The sequence below is a fragment of the Ictidomys tridecemlineatus genome, chromosome 4 (assembly GCF_052094955.1).
Source record: "Ictidomys tridecemlineatus isolate mIctTri1 chromosome 4, mIctTri1.hap1, whole genome shotgun sequence".
In the NCBI taxonomy this organism is placed as follows: Eukaryota; Metazoa; Chordata; class Mammalia; order Rodentia; family Sciuridae; genus Ictidomys; species Ictidomys tridecemlineatus.
In genome coordinates, this window is record NC_135480.1 from 167674524 (window position 1) to 167702482 (window position 27959).

General features: G+C 39.7%; 1 protein-coding gene across 1 annotated transcript; it reads right to left on the minus strand.

Moving 5' to 3' along the window:
- Positions 1 to 2213: 2213 nt before the first annotated feature.
- On the minus strand, positions 2214 to 27695 carry LOC120889828 (equatorin). The gene is made up of 9 exons (XM_078047727.1): positions 27348 to 27695; positions 24380 to 24529; positions 18407 to 18601; positions 14960 to 15046; positions 13135 to 13188; positions 12437 to 12481; positions 11427 to 11486; positions 8997 to 9150; positions 2214 to 4667 (listed from the first exon to the last, which is right to left on the minus strand). Exons 3-9 carry the CDS (start codon positions 18543 to 18545, stop codon positions 4376 to 4378), a joined length of 831 nt encoding a protein of 276 aa, XP_077903853.1. The 5' UTR covers positions 18546 to 18601; positions 24380 to 24529; positions 27348 to 27695; the 3' UTR covers positions 2214 to 4375.
- Between the last annotated feature and the right edge of the window lie 264 nt (positions 27696 to 27959).

Genomic DNA, 27959 nt, shown 5'->3' on the forward strand with positions numbered 1-27959 from the left:
GCGCTGGAATGGATCCCCAATAAATATCCCCTTTTGCCAATTGCATGGAGTCAGTCTCTTGGGTGGTCTCTCCCTCCGACGTTTCGCCGGACCCTTACAGTTCAATTCCATTATTAGGACAGAATTTGCTGGCCAACTAAACACTGAAGTGATTTTCTCCTCAAAAAGCACTTCTCGCCAGAACAAGCTCTAGGTTTACAGCAGCTGTTCCTCTCACCCGGAGGAGGAGACAAGAAGTCCTTTTCCCCTGAGGTCTATGAGAAATTCAGTGAAGCTCGGTGGGTGAAGGAGCCCGCAGGTTGAGCCATACATTCACAACTGGTAAATAATGACTTAATAGAGGGAGCTACTATACCACATAAGGAACAGTACCCTCTCAAAAAGGAAGCTTTTGAAGAAATTCAGCCAGTTGAAATTTCTTAAACATGGAGGCAGGGCAAATGGCAACCATCAGGCTATTTTACTGAATAATACAAACGTTATCTTGAAAGCTACTGCAACCCTAAATCCAGCCACCTTGTTCCCAAACAACAGAAACTGAATCTGATTTGGAAACACAACTGTCTAAAAATTCTTGATGCAGTCTATTCCAGCAGAGTGGACTTATCAAATCAACCACTGACATCTCATAAATGCAAACTATACAATTGAAGCCAGAATTAGACAGGTGGTCAGTGTAGATAGGTAAATCGAGTCAGGTCGGATAAAGGAGGCCAATTTTGAGTGAGTCTGGGAAGTTGGAGACTGTTCCCTGAAGGATCTTATCAAGAACCTGCTCCTGCTCTGTAACCTGTCCCAGGAATTTCCCCTCCCTAAAGGGAACAATAAGGTTGTTATTGTGTCCTTGGCTACTCCACCCTGCCCTTTCCCCTTCAGCCCACCTATTTCTCAGCTTTGGGCCATCCCACCAAGCATTCCTGGGCCTAGTCACATTTGCAGGAAAGAGAAAGGGGGAAAAGGTAGGAGAACAAAAGAAGGCATGGACATATAATAAGGGCAGAACACCTCCCCTCTTGGGATAGCATGATACCAGCTATGGCCCCCCCCTTCCCTTTTCCCTCCCGGGAGAAGTCTAAGTTATCCCTTTTTTAGTAAACCCTGCTACATATGCTTGCCTTGGCGTGCTTCTCTAATGTTCAAACTTCAACACGTGGGGAAGCAGGATTCGTCACTGGTAACCGGTGGTATCACAATGATGGGAGCTGCTTTGTGGAAAAAGAATGATACTGAGCTGAATATACTGTAGTGATACTGCATAAGGCACTAGAAGTCCATGCTCTCCTGATCAGCACATGTACACAAAAAGCCAAATTATTGCATTCACTAGAGCTTTACAGTTGTCACAAGGAAAACAAGTACACATCTATACTGACTCCAAATATGCCTTTATGATAGTATACACACATAGAACTACTTGGAAGGAGAAAAGGTTATTAACTTCAGGAAATAAGGACATCAAACATCTGATGGAAATTCTGGCTCTAATAAAGGCAACTGCTTTCCCATCCCAATGGGCTATTAGGTACTGCCCACGACACCAAAATGGTGATCCCCACATGACTAGAGAAAATCAGAATTCCGATAGAACTGCTAAAGAAGTCCAAGAATGTGTCTTCACTGATATGAATTCACACTTAACTGTGGAAAATTAATAACCACAGGATCAGTTTAGTCCCTGAAGGTCTGGCATATTCAATTTTAAAACACCTTCATGAAGGGACAGATTATGGCAGAAATGTACTGATGGATTTAATAGGGCCTTATTTGAAAGGTCCACACCTATAAGATCCTTGCTTAGCATCTAGATGGCCATCTTAAGTGACAGCCACCATTTTAAGGAAAAAGTTTCACTTTCCCACCCAAGGGCATTTCTGAGAAAGGCTCACCACTCCCTCATAAAACCCAACCCCTAACCACAGGCATTAGGACTTGCCCTGCTCTTTGATTCCTGAGCCTCCCGCATATTTGTCATCTTTGACAAATAAATTCTTGTTTGTATGTCTGCCTGGTCTCCATCTTTCATTTCTTGCTTACCTCTGTCTCGTTCCTTACTTTCTCTTCAACATCTGCACGAGACAGTTGATAAGGTCACGCAATGATATCATTTATGTGCTAAAAATAATCCAAAGACTGAACACATCTCATATCGGAAGTAGATGGAATAGTGAATATGATATAAAGGGTTATGTCCCTTTGAACGCAGGCAAATAGACTTTGAGTCTTTTAAAAATTTTATTAGTATTTATGGATACATTATCAGGCAGGGTACAAGCATATCCTATTAAAACTAAGACGACAACTAAGGAGATTAAATTTTTGCTCAAGTAAATCATTCCCAGGTTTGGACTTCCCAAGCTAATTCAAAGTAAAAATGGACCATCGTTTGCCTCTAAAGTCACCCCAAAAGTGAGTAAAGGTTTACAAATAACTTGGAAACAATATTCATTATGGAGACTGTAATCCACAGAGAAAAACAGAAAAAGGACTTGGTCTAAACTTTGTCAATAGACTCATTTAAAATGGGATAAGGTTTTACCTATTTCTTTGTTCCAAATTAAGGCAGCACACTGATGTGGGCCTAAACTAAGCCCTTTAAAATTCTGTATATGAGTTCTTTTCTAACCTTTATGGTAGGTGCCTCATCTTTTAAGTTAGAAAATGAATCTGGGATTAAACAATATGTAGGACGGCTGGGGCAGATATTAATGACCTCACGTCACTTTGGTCTTTCAAGATTTGCCCACCTAATGGATCAGCCATTCTGCCCCTTCCATCCTGGAGGCAAGCTTGTAGGAGTAAAGCCTTGGGGTCCATCGCTCTAGAGTCAAGTGAGCTCTGCCAATGGAAAGTACATCTGCCCCTTTTCTCCATATCCTGCCTGGAACTACACCTTGGCAGAGAATCTTAAAATACATATTCAAAGAACAATATAATTAAGATAAGTGATGATGAGTATATTGCTAACTTAAAGGAATCTGATGATTCCTTGGTAAAAGAATGATAAAGTTGTGGACAGGGATGCTGGAAAATTGTGAATACATTCTGTTGCTTATACATTGATATTTCATCCTAAGTAGAAATGAGCATTGATAAAATTAGATGACAGGCCACTTGACTACCAAAGACTTTAGAATATGAAACTCCTTTTCTACAAGGAGTAGACTTGTTTTCAAATTTATTTTCTTAGATGCCATCTGAGAACAGATCCATCCTTGAAGAATGTTTAACACCCCTAATAATAATAATGGGAGCCTACATAAGGATTTATTGTATTATACTACAAAAAGTATGCAAATGAATGCCTCGTACAGAACCACCCTTTCCCTAAGGAAAAATAAATGAGAACAAAAATTATGTATTTCACCATGTCAAAGCCTTCTATTCCAAAAATCTCCATTCCTCTGCATTTCAGCAGGAAGTAACCAGAATTGAGTCAAAGGCCTACTTTCCATAGAAATGTAATGAAGGATCTACAGTGGGAAATCATAACAGTGATCACTCCTTTGGGAATTGTCCTTGACAGTTACTTTTGCTTACTCTCTCTGATTTTTTTTTTGCAAGGTTATCTTCCCCTCTTTAATTCTTTTGACATCTCATCCTTTTCCCCTGGCACTCTAAATTCTAAAGAATAACCCCAACTAAATGAGGTTAAGATGTTAACTACTATATAATCTTGTTTTTAGATTTACAGAGACCAGAACATCTGGTTACCTTCAGATAATAGGAAAATATACAATGCCACTCCTGGTTCTTTTAATTCTATGCATCAACTAAAGCAAAGCATATATACACGGTTATAAGGACTAATTTGCATAAAAGAAATATTTGTCTAAAAAGAGTTGTAAGAATTAGCCCCTAGGAGTTTGAGGTCCTTTGCAATGTTTCAGAGAAGAAGGAAAAAGAGAACACATGCCCTGGATAATAAAAACCTCACTCAGGCTGGGGTTGTAACTCTATGGTAGAGCACTTGCTTAGCACAAGTGAGGCACTAGGTTTGATCCTCAACATCACATAAAAATAAATAAAGGTATTGTGCCCATTTACAACTAAGAATAGTTTTTAAAAAAGGACCTCACTCAACATTTCTGCCCCTGCCTGCCTTTTCCTTCTTATAAAAGTACTTTATTCCCTGGATCCCCTAAGATGGAGCTTTGAGGACAGTAGGCCCCACCATCTTTCAAAGTGCTGGACATCTAGTAAACCTGATTCATTTCAACCAACTCTCACCAAATAAAAATTGGTTTTCAAGTGGTGAGCAGCCCAGATCTCAGTCTGATAAAATGGAAAAACAAATTAAATGTCTCAGCAATTTCAAAATGATGACATTAATGTGAGACACAAAGATCTTTTTTTATGACAAAAGAATTAAAGTTATCTATTTCTCTTCATGGCTGTCCTCACACAACTCTTCACGGTTAATTAGTAAACATGATGCCTCAATTAAGCCTGCATCTTTTGAGCATGTGGAAACCTCATCTGTTACGGTTTTAGATTTTGATATCCTTGTTCTTGATGGTTTCAGCTCTGGAGAAGTGGCATACAAATATGTGCTGCTGTCTTCTGCACTCTTAGAAAAAGATGTATCTGATACACCTTCTGACGGATGAAAGTAAGATAGGGTTGCCAGCTCTGGGTTGATGGAGTATTGACTGTCATAAGTTTTATAACTGAAAAAAAAAAAAGAACAGATAACAAAAATTGTGTTTAAGTGTGCACATGTGTAACTAATTCAATATAATTCAATTATATTTTATTTATAAGAAATAAAATATAATTGAATTGTAATATAATTGTCCAATGTACTAGATCATTAATAACAGTATGTAAATGATATAGCTTTTCTTTAATACTAATCTTATTATATTTAAAGCCTATGTAGATGAAGCATTTTTAAACCTTAAGACTAGAATGTAGGGACTGGGGATGTGGCTCAAGCGGTAGTGCGCTCGCCTGGCACGCGTGCGGCCCGGATTCGATTCTCAGCACCACATACAAAGATGTTGTGTCCGCCTATAACTAAAAAATAAATATTAAAATTCTCTCTCTCCCTCTCTCATTCTCTCTTAAAAAAAAAAGACTAGAATGTAGAAACCTATTTACTGAAACAATGAAGTTTAATAAGATGGAAATGGTGCTGTGTGCTTGCAATTCCAGCTATTTGGGAGGCTGAGGCAGGAGGATAACAAGTTTGGAGCCAGCAAGACTCTGTTCCAAAATACAAAATAAAAATGGCTGGGGTATGGCTCAGTGGTAAAGTGCCCCTGGGTTGAATTACCAGTACAACTAAATAAAAGAAAAAATGTGTTTTTTTTAATTAAAGAGTAATAAGAAACATGTAAAATGACATGGAATTAGAGGGACTAAATACTTAGCATCAGAGTTTTAATGGACTAAAGAAATATATGTGAAAGACCTAAGCAACCACATTTTACTTGGGACCTCATTTTTCTCTGAAACTTAACCCCTGACCTATGCAGTCCTAAAGTCAGGAAATACCACAGAAAGCTCTGTGCAAACAGTTCTGTCTCGAAAAAAGCCACAGACAGTGACTGCCTAAGATAGGCCAAGATATCGAAATATCTGAAATTCCAGACGCCCCCCCCCACCTAGGTGGGGTGACCAATATCTAAACCAGAAGCCCTTCAGCTTGGCATGTACCCCCTTGGGACACCCTCATGGTTTAAACCAATCATTTTTAAGAGCATCAACCCCTTGAACTAACCAATAATCCTTTCCAGCTTCTTTCCCGCCACTTGGTACGCTAATCATGTTTTAGAGTTGTTTTATGATTTTCCAGGCGGTGTGTGATGATTTGCTAAGAGATGCTCTGATGTATGTAAAGTCCCTGCCTTCCCCAAAGAGTGTATAAAACTGCTGCAAACCCTGGCCTCTCAGCATCACCAGCTGTTGTGTGCGAGGAGGACCGAGCTAGCTCACAATAAACACCTCTTTGCTGCTTACATGGATCTTGGCATGGAAAAGACCACCAGAGGGGTCCTGAATGCGAGCATATCATCTTTCCCTTTCTTCCGTGGTGAAGAGGATGCGGAGCAATTTTGGGCAATCATCCCAGGTAGGCTGGTGAGTAAACATAACACTATCCAGGAGAGAGATTAAACTCTTTGGGCTGTCAGAGTAATGGGGGGTTTTGATTCTTCCAGTTGTATAAATCACTAGTGGAGAAGGGCCAATACTGAAGTCTAGGGTTCTCGTCTTGTCAGGGGGCCCTATCTCCCTGAGGGGCAAGATCACGGTGGTGTCAGGATGTTGGGCTCCCCCTGGAGTTCCCACTGCTGGTCTTTCCAGTGCCCCGGCTGCTCTGCTCTTCCTGCTCCTCCCTCTGCACCCCCCTCATCGGGCTGGTTGTGGGGGCACATAGGGAGGGGGCGCAGATTCCGAGAGAAGCGGGTCCTTGCCCCCTTGGAGGACTGGATACAGGGGGGCTGACGGTTGGATAGGTACCGGGGTTCGTGGCCTAGAATCAACCTCTTTTGCCACAAATATGTCGGCCTCATGTGCCACATGTAAAAAGGGAGTTAGCCCAATTAGGGGGGGTCCTCGAGTAAGTCCATCCACCCTAAGATGTAAGGGATCTGTTATGGATGTCCCTCTCTTCTCAGGCGAAAAATCATGTTCTTCACTCGAAGGACTGCACTTTTGTCAAAGGTCCCCTCTGGTGGCCACCCTACCCCAAAGTAACTAGCTTTCTTTCCTTTATCTCTAGTCCCAAATTATGTCCTCTTTCCCTAACTTCTGTGAAATGGTCAGTCAGTACGGTCAAAGGAGTAGTCTGAGTTTGTCCCATGTCTAAGTGGAAAGAGAAAACAGCTACAACTATTCCTCAAATCAAGATTATAACAGACAGATAGACAGCAAATGCCTCGCATAGCGTTTCAAAGAGGATTTCAGAAGGCAGAGTAGATCTTCCACTGGACTCCCCTGGTGGCTTATGACCTGCAAGAATTCTGAGGGGGATTAGTTCCCTTGCCAGGGTGTCAAGGTGGAGGCAGACAGGACAATAGAAACAGACACAGGTAACACAGGGCTGTGTGGATTGCTAAACTGAGACTAAAAGCGGAGGCAGATGGAGGATCTGTCAGCTACAAAATACAGACACCTTTAGTAAAGGGTGATCCACTCAGAATCCAGAAAGGGCTAAGGACGTCTCCCACAATCCCCTGTCAGCGGCCCTATAGTGCGTCCACCAGGACCTTTTGCCGACCAGAAAATACAGAACCTAAAACTGCAGGCAACCAGAGTACAGAAAATTACACATCGGCAATGCCTTAATTTACTGGCTGGGTTTTCATCACCTGTCGATCAAGACGTCTGGGTAGGCTTATAAGGGGGATCCTGGACGAGCCCCCAATGATATGCTTGAGTTCTGGACCCCCGCAAAAGACCACCAGAGACCAAGATCCATGTAAGCAGCAAAGAGGTGTTTATTGCGAGCTAGCTCAGTCCTCCACACACACAACAGCTGGTGATGCTGAGAGGCCCTGAGCCCAGGGTTTGCAGCAATTTTATACACTCTTTGGGGAAGGCAGGGACTTTACATACATCATAGCATCTCTTAGCAAATCATCACACACTGCGGGAAAATGATAAAACAACTCTAAAACATGATTAGCCTATCAAGTGGCGGGAAAGAAGCTGGAAAGGATTATTGGTTAGTTCAAGGGGCTGATGCTCTTAAAAATGATTGGTTTAAACCATGAGGGTGTCCCAAGGGGGGGGGGGTACATGCCAAGCTGAAGGGCTTCTGGTTTAGATATTGGTCACCCCACCTAGGTGGGGTGGGGGGGCGTCTGGAATTTCAGATATTTCGATATCTTGGTCTATCTTAGGCAGTCACTGTCTGGGGCTTTTTTTTGAGAGAACTGTTTGCACAGAGCTTTCTGTGGTATTTCCTGACTTTAGGACTGCAGTAGGTCAGGGGTTAAGTTTCAGAGCAAAATGAGGTCCCAAGTAAAATGAGGTTGCTTAGGTCTTTCAATATGATTTGTTAAAAATACAACAATCAAAAGAATTACTGTAAACTGTGAACATGAAGCAGTTCTATTAGGATTTTTGAAAATAATCGGTCACACTGTATAAATGAAAATTTAAAAAACAAGCCCCTTATTCAGGTTTCAGTTGATTTTTTTTTTTAAATTTTAGTTGTAGAAGGACACAACATCTTTATTTATTTATTTTTATATGGAGCTAGAATCAAACCCAGTGCCCTAGGCTTTCAAGGCAAGTGCTCTGCCACTGAGCTGCAACTCCAGCCCCAGGTTTTAGTTGATTTTTTTTTTTATGAGAAAGAACAAATGGATAAACTTCAAAGTATAAATGAGACAGAGGATCTGCTTTTCCTAAGAGTATCAGGCAAGGCTTGCTTTGGTGAAAAATGTAATACCCTAAGAAGATCTGCTATTAAGGGAAAATATATATTCCTTGTAAGTTCCTTGCTTAGCTTCTGGGTGGTCATTTTAAGTGATAGCTGCTATTTTAAGAAAAATTTCCCTTTCCCGCCCAAAGGGACTTTCTGAGAAAGGCTCACCACTCCTTCATATCAACCCCACCCTTAACCTCCTATATTATGACCCACCTGGCTCTCCTCCCTGAATGTGCCCCATAAAAGTCCCAGAACTCAAGCCTGTGTTGCCTCTCTCCATCTATGGAGAGATGACCTTTATTTGTCAGCTCTGATAAATTCTCCTATGTATCTCTGCCTGGTCTCCGTCTTTCATTTCTTGCTCGCCCATCTCTCAGTTCCTTGCTTTCTTTTCATCCCTATTGCTGACGATTTAAAATATTGGGGAAAAGTTCAAGTAGGATGATGCCTGAGATGGCCCCATGCTCCTTGGAAATAGAGGAAATGGAGTCACACTGAAAGACTGACAGCTCCATTATTCAGGCATTACAATCTGCTAACAATTTACCCAGGACAGGAGGGACTGAGCTTGACAGCATGCATCGGTTATAAACACTGCAGAGGTTGGTGGGCTTACCTTAGCTGCTTCAGTTTGTATAGTGTGGCACTACAGAATGCCAAGAGAGCGACAAATAGGAAAAGGGTCATCAATGAGATACCCAGCATTAATTTGATCTTGATATCCTCTAGATCATCTGTTTTGCTTATTTTTGTAGTGTTGACATCAGATTCTGACAGGAAAGAAAAAAAAGGCAATGGAGAAGAGTGGATTCTTGATGTTTTCCTGGAGATTGAGGATGGTAGAAGATGCAGAGAAGCCCCACGCCCGCCTCAGTGTCCACTGCTCATTCTCCTACCACAGGCAATGCAGAGAGAGGGCTACTTCCCACGCCAAGCACTCCTTCCTCTTTACCCTTCACAGCACTCTTGGAGGAGCTGTCCTTAGCTCCATTTTACAGGATCTCAGCAGTTCATGAATTTTCCCCTTGCACACAGCTAGTAAGTGGCAGAGTCTGACTTTAAACCCAGGTTACCAGATGTCAAAATGTGTATGTAGCAGACTTTCTCCCTGACTTTCCTAGAAACCAGTTAAAGTAATTGATCATCTCTGTAGAGGTGACTATTAATATGATCAATGTACACACAAGGCACCAGTGTTTCAGAAGAGAAGGGTGATGTTCTGATGTTGCAACATGTACTGGTTGTTCTTTGAAATAAAAGGATGGTGTGTGCAAGCTCTCTCCATGAGGTTAAAGGGCTAAGCTTGCCTTTAATTACTGAGATGACTAAATCTAGTGTACTTGACATTGCATCGAGAAATGCAAACATTTTTTAACTCTTAAAAATAAGTTAAATCAAAAAGTGATGCCTGGATCCAGAGACATGAAGAAAGTTATTAAAACTAGTAATAAAAAATGACTCTTTACTGACAGATCTGACCTTTTCCTGAATATTCATCTGACTTAATAAACTTGGTTATCACTTCCTTTTTTCACAGTTCCTCCCACCCCCATTCCAAATGGTCCAAAGATCTTTCTTTTATGTAATAGTTCATAAGCAATAACAAATTCCCATGTCTGAGCTCTGATAAAACTTAAAATGGTCAAAGTGTGATCTTCTTCCCTGTGGAAGGAGATGTAGAGAGCAGTCAAGGGCTGTTAGCTGACTCTGAGACCAATTGTTTGGAGAATAATCCAACAAATTGTTAAAATGGAAAATTCTCCTAAGTTGCTTTTCTGCCTCCTTAAAGAGTCATTCTAAAGAGGCTTGTTCATAGTGCATTTATCAAGGTCATGGTCAGAACCAGAGAAGAGTTTGGAATTCCTAATCACTGAAATAGCCAGTTATAGGTATGGGCAGGTTTTTGCTCTAAGTCTCAGTTTCTTTCTCTATAAAATGGAGATAAATCCAACTTCATGGAGTTGCTGTGAGGATTGACATAATAATGCAACTAAAGTAACAGAATACTCTTTGTGTGCTCAGCAAATGACAGAAAATCAATCAAGCCACATTTAATCACTTCAGTTAAAGAAACAATAAAGCATTTCTAAAATGACCCAGCATTAGTGATCCCTGTGGATAGCATTTCAAAACAAAAAAGACTCACTCCATTTTCTTGAAGCACCACAAGGCAAATGGCGACATTCTTCAAATAATTCAGTACAGAACTGGGGTGACAGGTCTTGGATATATCACCAGATATATTTCTTTTTCCATCATTTTTTGTAGGACAGGCATTTGGGGGAAAATTAACACATTGCTTTTTCATGAAAGTGTCCATTCAAATTAGGAGTTGTTTTTAAAATGCAATTACTCCATTAAGGTAAAGTGTATTCAGCAACAGGAACTCACATTCATTACTGGTGAGAGTGTGCCATAGTACAGCCACTCTGGAGGACAGTTTGGTAGTTTCTTAAAAAGCTAACGTGTGTATTATATTTTAATGATGGGCACATGAAATTATGCATTTTTCAAAACCCAAAGAACTGTAAAATACAAAGTGTGAACCTTAATGTAAACAATGGACTTTAGCCAATCATACTCTTATTTCATAAATTTTAACAAATGTGACACACCCATGCAAGATGTTAATAATAGGGGAAAATAAAGAGGCGTAGGATGTGGGACCCCTATGTACTTTAAATTTTTCCCTAATCCTAAAATTCCTCCGCAATTAAAGCTTTTCTTTTTCTTTCTTTCTTTTCTTTCTTTCTTTTTTTTTTTTTTTAAAAAGACTGCCTTCTCTGTATTTCCACTCACCTACCACTCTATTTTGTTTCTCTGGGTCAGGAATAGAAGCTATGAAGCATTCGTCTGCAAATTGGTAACTGAAGAAGAATATTCAGGAATCATTACTCTTCTAAAACAGGAAATGTCCTCTTTCATGTGATGTTGGCCACCAGGAAACCTTCCTGCCTGCACTACACTTTACTAGGAAAATGGTATCACCAAGGGACAATAAACATGTGAGTATTTATGTATCTATTAACTGAAGTACTCTTCTTACCTGGAATTGGTTGAAATAATTGATCTCTATCATCCATGCTCACTGTTGTTCCATTTATAGCTGTTAAAACAATAAATTGATGGTCATGGCAAATAACATTCTCTAGGTAAAATTAATATATGTGTATGATCATGTGTTTACAGAGGGTGTAGGTCCTGTTCTCAATATTCATGGTAATTATGTTCTGCACAGTAAACAGCAGAATAACTCTGGCTTGAAGAAAGCTTACCCACTACATACATTTTCTCCATTAGACACATCACTGCCTTCTTGCATTAAAGAAAATTAACCAGCTAGTTTAACACCACACTTGGGGGCCAGCTGAAGGGATGACTGAGTGTACTTATCAGGACATTAAAAATATATGAAGTTCTGCTGATGTCTAAATGGCCTTGAAGATGCTGAAAGCATTGATTTTGAGTGACAAAGGTATCATGGTGAGTAGATGATACAGAGTATAAATACAGAATGCACAAACAGTGAGGATTGACTGAATATTGTATATATTTCACCTTTAGCATGCATGTATATCTGTGTGGTACATGTATATATACATAACTACATGTACACATACATACATTTATTTATACATACATGCATATACTGATTTGGACAGGTGTGCATATATATTTATGATACATATAAATTTTGTGCATGTATATATCTTGATAAATATTTTGCATGTTTACAAGCATCTCTGTATGTTTATGTGCACCCTGTTGCAAACACTAGAGGGCCTATATTGTGTAAGAACCTTATTTAAAAGTTTTAATCATGAATTAAATTGAATAACTAGATTTTAACATCTACATGAGAATAAGCCTTTGGGGGAGTGGATTAAAAACTCTCTTTAGCACCTCTCTGGGTTTGTTTGGCATCTGCTATTACAAATGGCAACAAAATATTGACTTATTCTTATCACTGTACGTATTTAGACTAATCATGGCTTTCTAATACAAGATTTTAGAGAACCAAATCTTTTTTCCCAGCTGCCTATGATATGAATTTACCTCTAGCTAACATTGTCCAAAAATCTGGAACATTTGGAGTTGTTTCTGTAGGGAAAAAAATGACAAGTAAGAATACATTGTCTTAAATTAGACACCTAGTTCAAGACTTTAGAGTAGACCTATCCTGTATTGTTATTATTTTACAAATATTTCTTAAGGAACAATAATCTTGGCAGAAAAGTAAAGTAGTGGTGTTGATTTTATAAACTTTCACTCACAATCCCTTTTCCTTTAATAATTTAGGAAGCCTGTATCACTGACTCTATCATATATATATTATTCCTCAAGCAGGTAAATTTTTACATTATTATTAAGTTACATTTAAATATATCTAATACATTGATATGTATATAAATAAAAACTCAGATATATATGTAAATATTTTAAGTTGGTAAATGTTTTCTTTTATACAATATAAATATACGTTCATTTAGCAGTATGTAATTTATGTAGATACAAACATAACACTTTTTGAAAATAAAATTTATAAAAATCCCAGTACCTACTCCTTGCCAGAAATATCTGAAATTTGATTCAAGACATTTACCACTTAAAAGATTTTATAGTGACTTTAAAATGTAGTAGTATAAATTCTTTAAGCATATTATTCCTTTACATAATGCTCAGAGTGGTGAATATTATAATTTTAAATCATACGACATGATCCAGATATGAATACAATATAGTAGTTTTAATACTTGGCCTTTTGCGACGAAAGTGTTTTTCTTCAGTTGTTATCCTGGAAATTTTACCTAGGAAGAGAGATAAAGAATTATCAATATATGAAAATATTGGATAAACATCTACGATATTAAACATATTTTGAAGCAAAAATACAACACAGATAAGGAGAGAGAAGAGATGGAAGAGAAAGATGAAGTTTTCCTGAAATAACTTACAGAGGAGAAAGGACCAGGCACTGAAGAATAAGATTTGGGGATGATGGGCTGTCTGAGGTGAGGTTAACATGCCTATAACTTGAGAGAGAGGAAAAGTAGGGCACAGGGGGCCAGGCTCCTCTGGAGGTCTGGGAGATCACTGGCTAAGACACTTGGTTTCAAAGGTCAAGGCACAACCTTAAAATGACAGCTGCAGTCCAGAGCAGCCTGGTTGTTGTTCAATGTGATGACATGAAGAGGAGGCACCAAGAGTGTCCTTGTCAATTGGAAACAGTTTGGAATGTAAGGATTTGGGATTGCACATTGGATGGGCAGGCCTCATTCAGCACCCATCTCAGTCTATAATGTGTCTGTCTGGAGGTACATCACTGAGACAGGTGTGGGAACAATTGAGACTGGAGGCCCATTTCCCCCATGTAGTTGGCAATCCTAGTTAACTGCTGAATGCAGGAGCCAGTGCAAGTTCCACATGGAGTTCAGACCTTCCCAGGAGTGGGGAGTTGAACACAGAGGCAGAATAAATCCAGACTGAGCCCACAAACCCCTTTCAGGTATCTTGCTGACAAGGAAGGATGCAAAGGGAAACCCATTACTAGAGTTGATGCTGACTCAGGGGAGACTCAAATGAATGGTAAGGAATCTTTAAACTCTGCTAGACAATCATTTTCTTCTTGGGAGAGGAGCATCTGCTGGCACCAGCTCATTCCCTTTCTCTGCCAGCATTGGGGACTCTACTTCAGCCAGTGATCTTCAAAGTTATCAGGGACATCTCCATTGCCTCCAGGGACTCTCCTCTAGGGCATCCCTCCCATGACAGAGTGTCTCCTCTGTCACAATCCCCTTGAACACTGCAGGAATTCCTTATCCCTATCCAACTTTTGTGACAGTCCCTTGGGGGCCTGGATTGTGGGGATACAATTTAGTTTTGGATAGCTTTTTCTTGTTGCCTGTGGCTCTCAGTAGCACACATCCTGAGGGGTTGTGAGGTACCTGCACTGCTTGAGAGCTGGGTATCTGGTTCTTATCCCACATACTTCAAGATGTTTGCTATGCACAAGCCAGATTCCTATAAGGGAGTATCTAATTAATGTTTGCCTAAGATATGTCACTGTCTCACAAAGAATTTGGAAATTGCTCAGAAATATTCCATGATTGCCAATGCCTAATTATAATTGGGCATTTTTCAGTCTGGGTTTTCCCAGTGTTGAAACTGCCATAGCTAGGATCCTTCTCTCCTCTCTGTTGAAAGCTTTTGAAGGTCTACAAAGTAGAAAGGAGCAAAAATGTAGGTTGAAGAAAGTTGCATCATTTCCTAGAATCCTCAATTCAGTTATTTGATTTGCCTTTCCCTGCAGACCCAAAATATGAGGTTTAGAATTGTAAGAGCATCTCTGCCTTTTGAAATTTTCAGGGCAATGGACCTGAGCCTCAAGGGTATAGAGTGGGAGGAAGAATGAGAAAAACCTAAAGGATAACCCAGAAGTAGCTGGATCCCTGCATCATAGCATCTACTTTAGCGGGAGAATTTTAGTCTGTTTAGGAACAAAGACTTCTTTCCTACACACCAGTGTCTTGTAGTGCTTTAAGAGCTTTCACATGTTTAACAGTGCCTTTCAGGACTTACGGTGCTTTACGGCAAATCTCAGACCGGTTGTTGCTGTGACATTTATTTCAGATTCTGTACCATTTGGATTTTTTGTGGTGAACACGTCTGAAAACATAAAATCAAAAGTCTTCAGCAAACAGATAAGTCACTTATTCATTAAATTTTTTCTCACAGGAATTTTTTCTTTAAAAAAATTATAAAATATTTGAGTCATTTTTCATCTTCAAGAAAGATAGTAAGAAAGGAAGGAAGGATGGATGAGGGGAGGAATACACAGGGCACAGTAATACACTGCAGGAATCCCAGCTACTTGGGAGACTGAGGTGTGAGAATTACATTTTGAAGTCAACATGTGCTACTTAATGAGATCATGTTTCAACATAAATCAAACAGGAATGGAAAATGAGCTCAGTGATAGAGCACCTGCTTCACATTTACAAGGCCCTGCGTTCAATCCCAAGAATTACAAAAAACAAAAACAAAATGAAAGTGGGCCAGGGTCAAACAGAAAATTCATAAAAAAAAAAGTCAAACTAGTATGCTTAAGCTGAACGTCTTTAAGAAACAATTATTGAGGAAATTCTTGGGAAAAAATATGTTGTTACAGAAGAGATGCCAAAATAAATTTGTACACCTGCAATATAATCATTATTTGTACTGATATTATCAAAAAACAAGGAAGAAACATTCATTTGTATCTTCTGTGAGACTATAAAACACTTTAGCTTAAAAACCAAGTGGATCAACAACAAATAAGGTCTCCCACATATACTTCCGTTTCCCCATGAACATAAAGAATGCTATCCTAAGTGTCATTGTCAGGTTGGTTACAGTTCAAAGCTCATGAACATATTCACTCAACCAAGGGGTAAAAAGAATTTAGGGCAAAATTGCAAACTGAACATATATAAACATGTGATTCTTCTTTCCAAAATATCATGGATGACAGAAATTTTGAGCACACATAAATACATGTGTATGTTTAATATTTACATAATGTATTAATTTCTTTAAGCACATAACATTAAAAAGATAGTACCATTAACATACATAATTTGTTATAAAATTTCTGAGGTAGATCTATGGGGAAAAATCACAGGCCAACATTCATATTATGAGTTAGAAAAATTTAAAAATTGAAATACTTTGGTATTTTTGTGCAGAGAATTCAGATAAAGAACAATAAATAGAGCAACAATGGACCCAATTTCACATGACCATGGGATCATATTAAATATGAGACTCACATAAGGAGAGAATCAGTGTTAGATAATTAGCTCTTCTCTTTGAAAAGTATGTCTTAACATATATTATGCCATATTAAAAAATTATTAGATTTAAGTTAAAAACAAAAGTTGGAAATTATTATAAAAAGTTAGGAAAATATAACATCTTTGATTGGATAAAGCCTGTCGCAGCAAGACAGAAAATGCAGGAATTATAAGGGAATTAACAGAATTGATTTTATAAAACTCAAAATTTTCCCTATGATACTCAATTTTGAAGATAAGCAGTAGACTGGGAGAAAATTGTTAATACTTATATCATAGAAACAAGGTTAATATACTATATATTGAAAGAGCCCTTGCAAATCAATAAAGATCCATACTAAGAAAAATGGACAAAATACTAACAGGTTAAGTCACAGATGTGTAAATTTAAAATACCCACTAAGGATTAAGGAAAATACCAATCACACAAATAATTAGAGTGCAAATTACAAAAGCAAAGAAAATATATTTGTCACTTATCACAGTCAAATATTATAATTGATGCTCTTCATTGTGGAGAATTTTGGGGATGTAAACTGGTGAATAATTTTTTGCAGAGCAATTTGGGGTAAATACCAATATTTAAAAGATAAGACATTTATATTCAACAATTTCAGTATATAGCTTTTAGCCAAAGAGAATTATAATCAAGAATATTAGGGGGGAATTGAACATAATCTAAGTGTTCTCTAATGAGATAATTGATATATTAATGAACATCATTTTATTGAATACTGTGTATCCATTAAAAATAATGAGGTAGATGTTAAAAGAGCCAAAACTTATTAAAATAAAAAAAGTACTTTGAATAAGCTCATTTGTGTTTTGTGTATATTATGTATAAAATTTCAGAGTTTTTAAAATCAAAGTAATTGTCAATTAGTTGCCAATTGTCAAATTGATTTATAGATCCTGTTTGGTACAAAAAGAGGTACATCCTGAAGAGGATGTATTTGAACTTTTCTGTTCTGCATATCTATATGCAGAGGTGTTCCAGAGGTCACCTAGAACTACTCCTGCCTCTGTTCCTGCTATCACACCTCTGTGATTAGGGATGTATTTTCACCTACAGAAGAGGGATACTGATTAATAAAAGAGAAAACAATAATACAACTTATTGATTATAATTTCGAAAGCACTGGAATGTATATACAAACACACACACACACACACACACACACACATATATCTTCATTATTTTTTCTGTTGTTCTTTGGTTCATGTTAATAAGGATCCCATAATAATTAAATTTGATCTTAGTCTTTAGTTTTAGTAATAATTTCTTATGAACTTTTTTACTTTTTAGAATAGTACACCTCGTAACGAATTTCGGAAAGGAAATCCATATAAAGGAATAGTGAATTATAAAACTGAATTTCAGTGGAACTTTCAAACATCTAGAGTAATGTTGTTATAGGTTGAATTGTGTCCACCCTTCCCAGCCCCTCCGAAAACAGCTTATGTTGAAGTCTTAACTCCTGGTACCTCACAATGTGGCCTTATTTGGAAACAGCTTTGTTGCAGATGTAATTAAGATGAAGACAACTGCAGTAGCGTGAGCTCTTACTCAGATGGCTGATGTCCTTACAAGGAGGAGGAAGTGTGGACACAGAGGCACAGGAAGAACACCCTGTGAAGAGGGTAAGGCAGAGACTGAAGAGAGACTTCCTGCCACAAGCCAAGGCACACCTGGGCTGCAGAAGCTGGAAGAAAGGAAGGATCCTCCCCCTCATGGCTTTGGGGAGAGCCTTTACTTGATCCACTAATATTTGGATTTTGGACTTCCAGCCTCCAGAACTGTGAGAGAAGAGATTTCCACTGTTTTGAGCCTATGAGTACTCACTGTGGTACTTTGTTTCACAAGCCTTATGGAACCAACACTCCCCTTTGGATACATTTTGCTTAACTAACCATCAAATGAGGTAAGTAGCCACAATGCTGTGATGAACCACAGTCATTAGAATAATCTCCAGGAGAACCCTGCTAAAGTTTCAACATCTCAGGAAATAAACTGTAGGAAAATAAGGATTTCATTTTACATGCTGAAAAGTTATATGGTAAATCAGAATTTAAGAAGTAGGCAACCAAAAGATTATGGGCATTTAGAAAAGAGAGTTAAGGTAAATCAAAGCTGTTAAAATCTATTGTTGTTGCAGCTTTTTTTTATACAATGCTATTAACTTAAAAGTCTTACATTGTTTTATATCTTTGTAATAATTGCCAGTTTTCTCATTAGCAGGAGTAGTATCCATATGTATTTCTTCTTCATGTTGTATAAAAGGAATACTTTCAGCATTGTTTCCTTCATCACTTATGGAAATATTATTATCCATATTTTCATCTTCTTTATAATAATAATCTCCATCAGAAGAATTCACTTCAGGAAGCTCTAAAAAACATACAAAACGCCATGGATCAGAAATATGTTGCTTTCCTTTGCAACTTTCTGCTTTCCACCTCAATGTTTCATAAACAATTTGAGTAAGTGATTTAAAATCTAAGTAATGCCATGTCCCCCAATAAACTTTACACCATCCTGTACAAAGCTGCCACATACCAGTGTTCCATGGTCAAGGATCATCCTTCACATTTACCATTCTGTAATATTTGAAAGGTCTACTCACCTTCCATGTTCATTTTTAGGTTGCTAATCCCTGAGGGAAAAAACCCAGATAAAAAAATAAAAAATATAAAACTCATTGGGAAATTGTTGTGATTTATCCAGCGATCTGTGACTTCTCCTCAGATCTTCCTTCCTGTGTCACAGGAGGTCTTAAGACTAAGTAGGACATTATGATATCACTGCCCGTGGGAGTCAGAATGCTGGGGAGCGTTCCCCAGAGCTTTGTGACTCCATCTCCATACTATTTCATCTTTGGCACTAAAATGGGTTTTAGTATTTTTTTCTAAATAAACCATTATGAGAGTTTCTCTGAAAGTTAATAAATAATGGTTTCAAGAAATAATGTTAATTATTGGTTTCTGAGTTTTAAAGAATCATTGATATTCTATGTAGTAAAACTAAAAGCGACCATTTTGGTTTTAATACAATTACAATATGTTCTTTGGGGTAAGTGCAATCAAAATATGTGCTAAAAACTAGTCAGAGAAAGCAAGATTCAATCCAAATGCCCTGCAAGTTCTGGTTTATGGATTGTTTAACTATAATTCTTGGAGAAAATTTTATGGAACTCTCATTTTGGGATTCTAAAACCTAGATCCTATATAAAATATCTTTGTTTTGTTTCATATATTTCTATTCACAAGGTCCATGTTTTACTTCACATACCAGATTGAAAAATGAATATAAAGTTTAAGTGGTCATAAGAGTACTCAGGAATAAATAGTAATATTTCATGGATTATTGATATAATATTACCATAGATTATTCATATACTATCTGAAGTAATAAGCCATAAAGACAGGAAAGTAAATGGACTCAATTTTTTCTTCATGGTATTAAAGGCTCACCTACTTTCCCATCTCAGTTTTAGCTATAGTTCTTCATAGCCTCTCAACACTAAGAGACAGTGGTAATCAAAATACCACAAGCATCAGGAAAGTGCAGGATGACTGTGAAAGGACTTAAAGTTTTCCAGTGCAGAGAAAGCTCACAAATTAAGTCCAACCTTTGGTTCTATCCTGAACATGACCTTGAGAAATGGACTCAACAGAGTTCAATTGCCTAAGGCGAGGAAGAAGCAGAGAAGACTCACCAAACGGAAAAGATGTCAGGCTAGCAAGCCTCAGCATGGGAGCCTTAGTCAACCAAAGGCAAGTGGACCCATATATAGCACTGGTTTTCTTTTGGACCCATTAGCTCATTGTCAAGCGAAAGCTGGGAGGGGGGAAAGAATGTGAATGAATAAAGAGCTGACAGATCTTTGGAGGCCTTTCCTTTGGTATCTTTCTAACAGTCTGCAACATAAGAGAGAAACCTGAAGCAAGCATACCCCATGGGGCTACAAACCACCACAGGGCTTTGGAGGACACAGCCATGAGGAAGCTTGGTAAAGCACCGAATTTCACAGGAGGAGGAGTGGCGTCTCATGGAACCACTAGCTGGACCTGGATGATACCCAGGAGACAGAGCTAGCCAGAGACATCTCAACCACTGTGTGCCCCAAATCTGTCAAGGATGTGCCCCAAATCTGTCAATGAGTGCTCAGTTCAGGAAGCGCTCAAGTGCCAAAAGTCAGCTTTGCATTTTTGAACACAAAAGAGAATTTTCTCGTTTCACCATATATTCCTCTCTCTGCTGAGTCCTCTTCTAGTCCCAGGACAGTTATTTTTATTTGCTGATATGACAAATGCTCTCCACAAGGTAATTGCCTTGGTAGAGCCCAACTGTGCTAGACTTATTTTAAAAATAACGTTAGATTTCATGAAACTATTTCAGTTAATTTGAATATGGATTCTAATTTTCCTCTGTGCATTGATTCGTCCTCCTTCTGAAATGTCTCAATAGTATGCTCCCAAATTCCTGTGTTGAAGCTCGAACCCCCATACTTCAAAATGTGGCCATGCTTGGAGATGTGGTTGCTTCGGATACAATTTGTTAAGATGGGATTATCCTTCAGTAGTATGGGGCCCTAAAACATAAGTGGTGTTCTTATGAACCGTGTGATTTGCACAGAGGGACACACAAAGAAAATGAGATGTCATGTGAAAATAAAATAAAGACAGAGACGAGGGGATGCAGCAGAAGCCAAGGAAAACCAGGTGGCCAGCAAGCCACCAGAAGGTGGAAGAGGCCTGGGACAGGTGCTTCTTCTCAGTCTTCAGAGGAAACCCACCTGCAGACACTTGATCTAGGACTTCAGGCCTCCCAAACCATGAGATGATACATTGGTGCAGGTTAAGACACTCAGTTTGTGGAACTTTTCTCTGGCCGCTCTAACCTACTAATACAATATAGAAACGTTTTTACTTACTGGGAAGAGATTATGGAAACAAAAATTGAATGTTTCCTCCCTGAAGGTTATAATTTTGGGCTGTAATTAGTTTTTCAATAAAAGTAGATAGTCTATTACTCAATATGTTAGAAACTTCCCTTTACAGGAGTGTGTTCATTTTCTTTATATTAAATAATATTTTAATTCTTTAACAAAAACCTTAAGAAGCCTTCATTGTTAGTGCCAAGAATGTTATTGGATTATATTATCTATGACTTGATTATTTTATGTATGATTTCATGTTTCTTGACCACATCTGTATTATAAACTCCCTCTTATTTTTGTATCTTCTTCTACAAGATCATTGGGTTCAGAGTAAGATGGCTTATATTTGAGTTCAGCTCCATTACCTTTATCCATACGATCATGAGCTAATTATCTTTTCTCTGACTCTGAATTTGCTAAACTGGAAATTTGGAAAATTAAATTTCACAGAAAGTAGATTCTTTAAATAAATCTATTGGGTTGAATATCTATTGGGTTGAACCTATCTGAATTTGCCAAGTACATATGGACTAAGAGTGGCCAGATTTTCATTTCTTTTGGGTTGAATTTACTTACTGAACTTTCCATGTATGTAATGATTAGGAGTGGTAAGATTTTCACATATCCTTTTTTAAAAAATATATGTATACTGAGGATTGAATTCAGGGGTGCTGTACCACTGATCTACATATCCAGCTGTTTTAAAAGTTTTCAGTTTTGAGCCAGGTTCTCACTAAATTATTGAGGATAGCCCTGCAACCATCCACTGACTCTAAAAACAGATTCCAAGATGGCCCCTCATGATCCCCTCCTAGTTACTCTTGCTTTTGTGATAATTTCCTCTTTGTAAGCATGAGTGAAACATGTAACTTGCTTCTAACCACTAGAGCATGGCAACAGTGATGGGATGCCACTTTTATGACTGCATCAAACCGGATTGTAACTTGCATTTTATAAATGGATTATCCCCTTTGCTGACTTTGGTCAAGTAAGCTGCTATTTGGGCAGATCCATGTGGCAAGACAAAGAGTGTTCCCCAGAGCCATTAGCTAATAAGCAGCTGAGGTTCTCAGTCCAATAGCCCTCCAGGAACTGAATCCTGCCAACAGCTACATGGGTTTAGAAATGAATCCTTTCCCAGATGATACCTTCATTGTAGCCCTTGTAAGAGATCCTGAAACAGGGTACACCTACATCATGGCCAGCTTCCTCAATTCCAAAAGCTATGAGATACTAAATCTGTATTGTTTTAGGCCAATAAATCTATTATGACTTATTACATAGCCATACAGAACTGAAACCCACCTGCAGACACTCAAAGATGGATGTAAATAGGGCCTACAGTGGTCAAAGTCAAGGGAGTGCATTAGGTGCTCTAATAAATACAAATTTCTAAATCTCACTCTCTGGATTCTGATTTAGTAATTCTTGAGCAAGGCCCAGCAACCTGCTATCACCAGCCACCTGTGGGCTGTGTGTGGACTGTCACAGTAGCCTCCTGAGGGGATAAGTGGCATTGGGAACTTCCTGTGGCACCCCCCACAGGGATTGACCACCTGATGCAGGTGAACTTCTCCTTCAAGGTCTGCCAAAGATCCCACACAGCACCTGAGATGGGTTTGATCTGCCAAGATGTCAGTCAACCTGCTGACTGCAAGACTTTATGAAGCAAGACTCCATCCTTGAATCCTTATCCCTGTCTTTGGTGGATCCCCTTAAATAAACCACCAGAGCTATTTTCCCTTTGTCTAGTTCCAGAACCCATGTGGACTAGATACATAAGGGGCTTCATTTCCTGTAAATATATTTTTGAGTATTTGTGCTTTGTTATTTGCTAATTATCTGAGATTGTAAGTTTTAGGATGGCTTGTATTCCCATGGGAAGAAAGAACCCTGCAAAGAGACGCCGGCTATTGTTCCCTCCAAAAACCTACCTCTTTAACTAGCACCCCTGGGATTTTGAGACAGGTAGCCAGCCCTCTCACTGCATCTTGAGAAAAATTCATATAATTATTATGGTTATACTATATGGAATTTGACTGTTTATAAACAAATATTTTTTAAAAACAAAGAATATCATTTGGGATCCATCCATACATGAGGGTAAGATTCATTATTCCTGATTCTTCAGAAATCCAATGAAGATTATTATTTAAGTCAGCCTTTGTACTGCTGTGACCAAAAGACCTGACAAGAACAATTTCAGAGGAGGAAAAGTTCACTTGGGGTCTCATGCTTTCAGAGTTTCTCAGTTCACAGATGGCTGGCTCTACTGCTCTGGGTCAAAGGTGTGGCAGAATATCATGGTGAAAGTGTGTCAGGGGAAGGTAGTGGCTCTGGACATGGCCACCAGGAAGCAGAGAGAGAGACTCCACTTGCCAGGTACAAAATACATACTCTAAAGGCACACCCCCAATGACCCACAGCTACACCCTACCTGCCTATAGCTACCACCCAGTTAATCCCTATCAGTGATCAACATACTGATTAGGTTAAGGCTGTCACAATCTAATAATTTCACCTCTAAACCCTGTTGCATTGTCTGACACATGAGTTTTGGGGAACACCTTACTTTAAACCATAACAATGGTATTCCCAAAGTGTGTTCCATCAACTGTAGTAAAAAGCTTCCACAATTAGCTAGTTTGGAAAACACTTCCCTTGACATATGACAGTAATGGTGCATGTTAGAGCCCACAAAGTTTCAAAAGTTCTCTAGTAGGAAATCTTTTTCTAATGTTTTGCGAAAAATGTTACAAGCTTATTTGACCATAAAAATTGTGAAATCTGTGGAATTCTAACATTTGCAGGTGGATTATTATAACTGACCAAGAGCCTAGAAAGAGTGCTCAGCCACAGCAGGGGCGAAAATGTTAACTGAGTCAGGTTGGATTTTTCCACGTTTTCCAGTTTTGAATATTTGCACAACCAGATCTGAGGAGAAAAATCTTTACTTTCTCTCCTCAATATCTAATAGTCTTCCCTGGAAGGCAATAGTCTAGCCAGGAACAAGACTGTTTTGTGGGGCCCTTGGGTGACATGAACCCCTCTGATAGGGACCAAAGGGGCAAGAGCTCCCCTGGACTCTTGACTGTATGGAGCGTGTAGGGGCTGAGCTTCCCTCCTGCCTTGCTTGGTTAGCAACCTCTGCAACGGGAGCAATGAGCCCACATGTTCCTCTCCCTCAATGATTTTAAGTTTCAGTAACTGTTTTTTATCAGACTCACCCTTTTTTTATACTGTGAAGGAGGGATTCACTACGCCTTGTGAATTTTCCTCATCTTTGCTTCCCAAGCTTTGTGGGCTTTTGAGGGATAATTTATTTTATGATCTTCATGGTGTAAGAAGCTCTGTCATCAGCTTAACAAGCAAACAAGCTGAAAGGAAGAATAATCTGTTGTCGCGACCCCTTGCCCGCAAGGAAGACGCAACTCGGGAATCTTCTTTCAGCGGTTTATTCAGGCCCTTGATATTTCTTCTACTCATCCCTCGGATGCCCCTCCCAGCCTTAATAAAGCATCTCAAGCCCCAATGCGAAGCTGCCACGTGGAACTTTCTCATAGGGTGCTGAAAAACCATGCGCCAACTCTCCCAAATAAGGAGTTGTTTGTCACATACCACAGCGGAGCCAGCGCCATCTTGTAATGGCGACCATAATCTGCATAAGCAGCAGAGGCGGCTCACCACAGTTCCCCCTTTCTGTTTTTTTAAAACAATACAGGTGAGAGTAGAGGTCCTATCCCACTGTGCAGAATGGCTGCATAGTATGGCTCAGCCCTAAGGAGGGCCCTTCCCCAGATCTGACTCCATATCAGCCGACGCCTTTTTTTGTGGGGGGGGGGGCGTGGACACGTCAAACCCGCCTGCAATAGGACATGCTCTCCTTGAGGTCCCGGTCCACTGCGGGATCACTCAAGTGCAGTGCCTTGCCTCGCATCCTGTATCGTGACGATGGTGAACAAAAGGGAGTAGCTGGGACTACCTCTGTAGGACAACCACAATTAAGTTGGTGACACCCTGAGAGAAAGGCACGGGCTTTAAAGCCATAGCTAAAGACCAGTGTGGAAACTCTTCTGCGTGCAATGGCAACAAGACCTGCAGAGTGCAAGGGCTTTCCAGCACTAGAAGAAAGACAAAAGAAGGACATGTCGAACCCAGTGCAATGTTAGAATAACTTGGGGTGCAACGACCATGTCAAAGGCACTAGTGTGGAAACCCATCTGCGTGCAATGGTAGCAAGACCGGCAGAGTGCAAGGGCTTTCCAACACTAAAAGAATAACGAGGAAAGACATGTCAATCCCAGTGCAATGTTATAATAACTTGGGGTGCAATGGCCATGTCAAAGATTTACTGTTTAAGATGTGCAAGCCAGACTTGAGGTGAGTTGCCATTTTCTAAAGCTGCAAGAGCTTGTATGATCATAGCCTTATCGTGAGCACTGCGGGCCTTGAGGCGACAGAGAAGCCACAAACAAAGAATCACACCAAAGCAACACATAGTACCAAAAATGCCTACTCCCACCCACTCCTTAAAAAAGGAAAAAGTAGAAGATATCCAATTAGTGAATTGACCCAAAGTCACGGGATCAACACGGGTGTTATTCAAGACAGCTATCTGAGTCAGTTGAGACTGGATCATGTCTTCCGCCGCCATGGACCAATTCCAGGCCAAATAGTCACCGATGATGCGGGAAGCATTCCTGGAATCATTAAATCTGACAGAGGTTATACACAAATGCGCACGTTGATCAACACAACCCAAAAGTACCAGGTCAGACAATTTTTTTAGCTGAGCTTGACGTATATCTATTCTTTGGTTAGCAGCTAAAATCCCTGACAAAATATGTTGATTAATTTTGTTTTGAGATTCGAGTATGGTGGAAGTTTGTTGAACAACTTCATTAATGGTGGCAGCAGTTTGTACCTGACTGGCCATGGCTACTCCGGCCGTAACTGCTGCAGCAGCAGACACTGCTACGGCTGTCACTATAGCTGCTGTGATTTTGAGCAGCCTGTTCTACTGCACCCTCTAACATGAATGCTCTCCAATCTAGATATTTTCCCGGGGAGACACAGGCTCGGACTAAGCCAGCCCAATTTGAAGGAGTCATACAGAATCTAGTTAGGCCCTCCACCTGAGTAAGAGTGAAAGCAGCGTCTATACCATAAGTACAGATGGATTCAGCCAAAGTCTTAATTATTTTAAAATCTAAAGGCTCATGGTACCTTCTCCTATTATTGTCCTGAAAAACTGGGTATGCTAGTCCCATGTCTGTATTAACTGTTCTCCAAACTTGAGAATGAAAAGTCCTCCCGGAGCCTTGGACTCCACCCACATACAGGGGCGGAACTACTGGAGGCGCCGGGAAGGGTGGAGCAGCATCAAGTACTGGCTCCTCCTCTAGATTTTCCACCTCGCCAGAACTAGATTTATTACCCTTCTCACAGCAGGCTTTTACATCTGTTGCTTCCCGTTTTTTCTTTTTTATCTTAGTCTTACGTAATTGTTGTAATAACTTGTCCAATTCCTCAGAACTGTCTGAGCTACTTGTGTCCTTGGGAGTTTTTAACTCAGTCAAGTCCGGATAGAGCCTTCTCCTCTGTTTAACTTCAGACTCCCTTGTCTGTTCACCACTCTTACTCCTAATACTTTCTGCTACCTCGCTATGTGACCCCTCCGATTTTTCTTCATGCAATTGCTCAAGATCGGCCTGACCCTCGCTCACAGCTTTCTGGCATTTACCATCCATTATACACCCCCTCACTAATTTCCAAAGCAGAATGGTACCGCCCTTTAAAGTTCCTTGTTTGTAAGCGAAATGCAGATCTTTCCCTAATTTGTCCCAACTGGGAATCGTGAGACTCCCTGAAAAAGCAAACCAAGGAGCTACAGAGTCAGTCTCTTCTAAAAACCTCTGTAATGTGCTCCACTTCACTTTAAGTCCCTTGGAACGCAGTAAGCCTTCCAAGGCCAGCAAAATTGGGCTTGAGGAAGTAGCACCCATACTGTTCCAAGCAGTGTAAAGAAAGTGAAAGTACAAACCCCGTTCTCTCCTTATTTACAGAGGAGCGTCTTATTTTATTATTTTTCCCCGCTCTCTCTTTATCTACAGAGGAGCGTCTTATTTATTATTTTTTCCCGCTCTCTCTTTAATTACCGAGGAGTGCCCCACTTTGATCGCGGATCCCACTTACCTGGGACTAACTGGTGCACCACCCCTGACTGCTGAAAGTTCTGGTTCCCGGGTTTCGGCACCACTTGTCGCGACCCCTTGCCCGCAAGGAAGACGCAACTCGGGAATCTTCTTTCAGCGGTTTATTCAGGCCCTTAATATTTCTTCTACTCATCCCTCGGATGCCCCTCCCAGCCTTAATAAAGCATCTCAAGCCCCAATGCAAAGCTGCCACGTGGAACTTTCTCATAGGGTGCTGAAAAACCATGCGCCAACTCTCCCAAATAAGGAGTTGTTTGTCACAAACCACAGCGGAGCCAGCGCCATCTTGTAATGGCGACCATAGTCTGCATAAGCGGCAGAGGCGGCTCACCACAATCTGTGTGTGTGTGTGTGTGTGTGTGTGTGTGTGTGTGTGTGTATAACACAGTGATTAAGAAGCTCTGGAGATAAACTGTTAGGGTATGTATCCCAGCTTCACCACTAACCAGCTACATGACCTTGGGTAAGACTCTTACCCGAACCCTCAATATCCTCACCTGTAAAATGGAAATAGTAACAGGACCTGCTTCCTAGGATTGTGACGAGAATTAGTTTATATACTCTAAATAAAATGCATGATGCATAGCTCTAC

What these genes read in the sequence shown, in the direction of transcription:
- LOC120889828 (XM_078047727.1), bottom strand. Translation starts at nt 18,545, where the DNA reads ATGGATAATAATATTTCCATAAGTGATGAAGGAAACAATGCTGAAAGT. An exon ending in GAGATTTGCCGTAAAGCACC is followed by an intron (nt 13,189 to 14,959) that starts GTAAGTCCTGAA and finishes CTCTCTTCCTAG; the next exon opens with GTAAAATTTCCAGGATAACA. An exon ending in CTTTCGTCGCAAAAGGCCAA is followed by an intron (nt 12,482 to 13,134) that starts GTATTAAAACTA and finishes TTTTCCCTACAG; the next exon opens with AAACAACTCCAAATGTTCCA.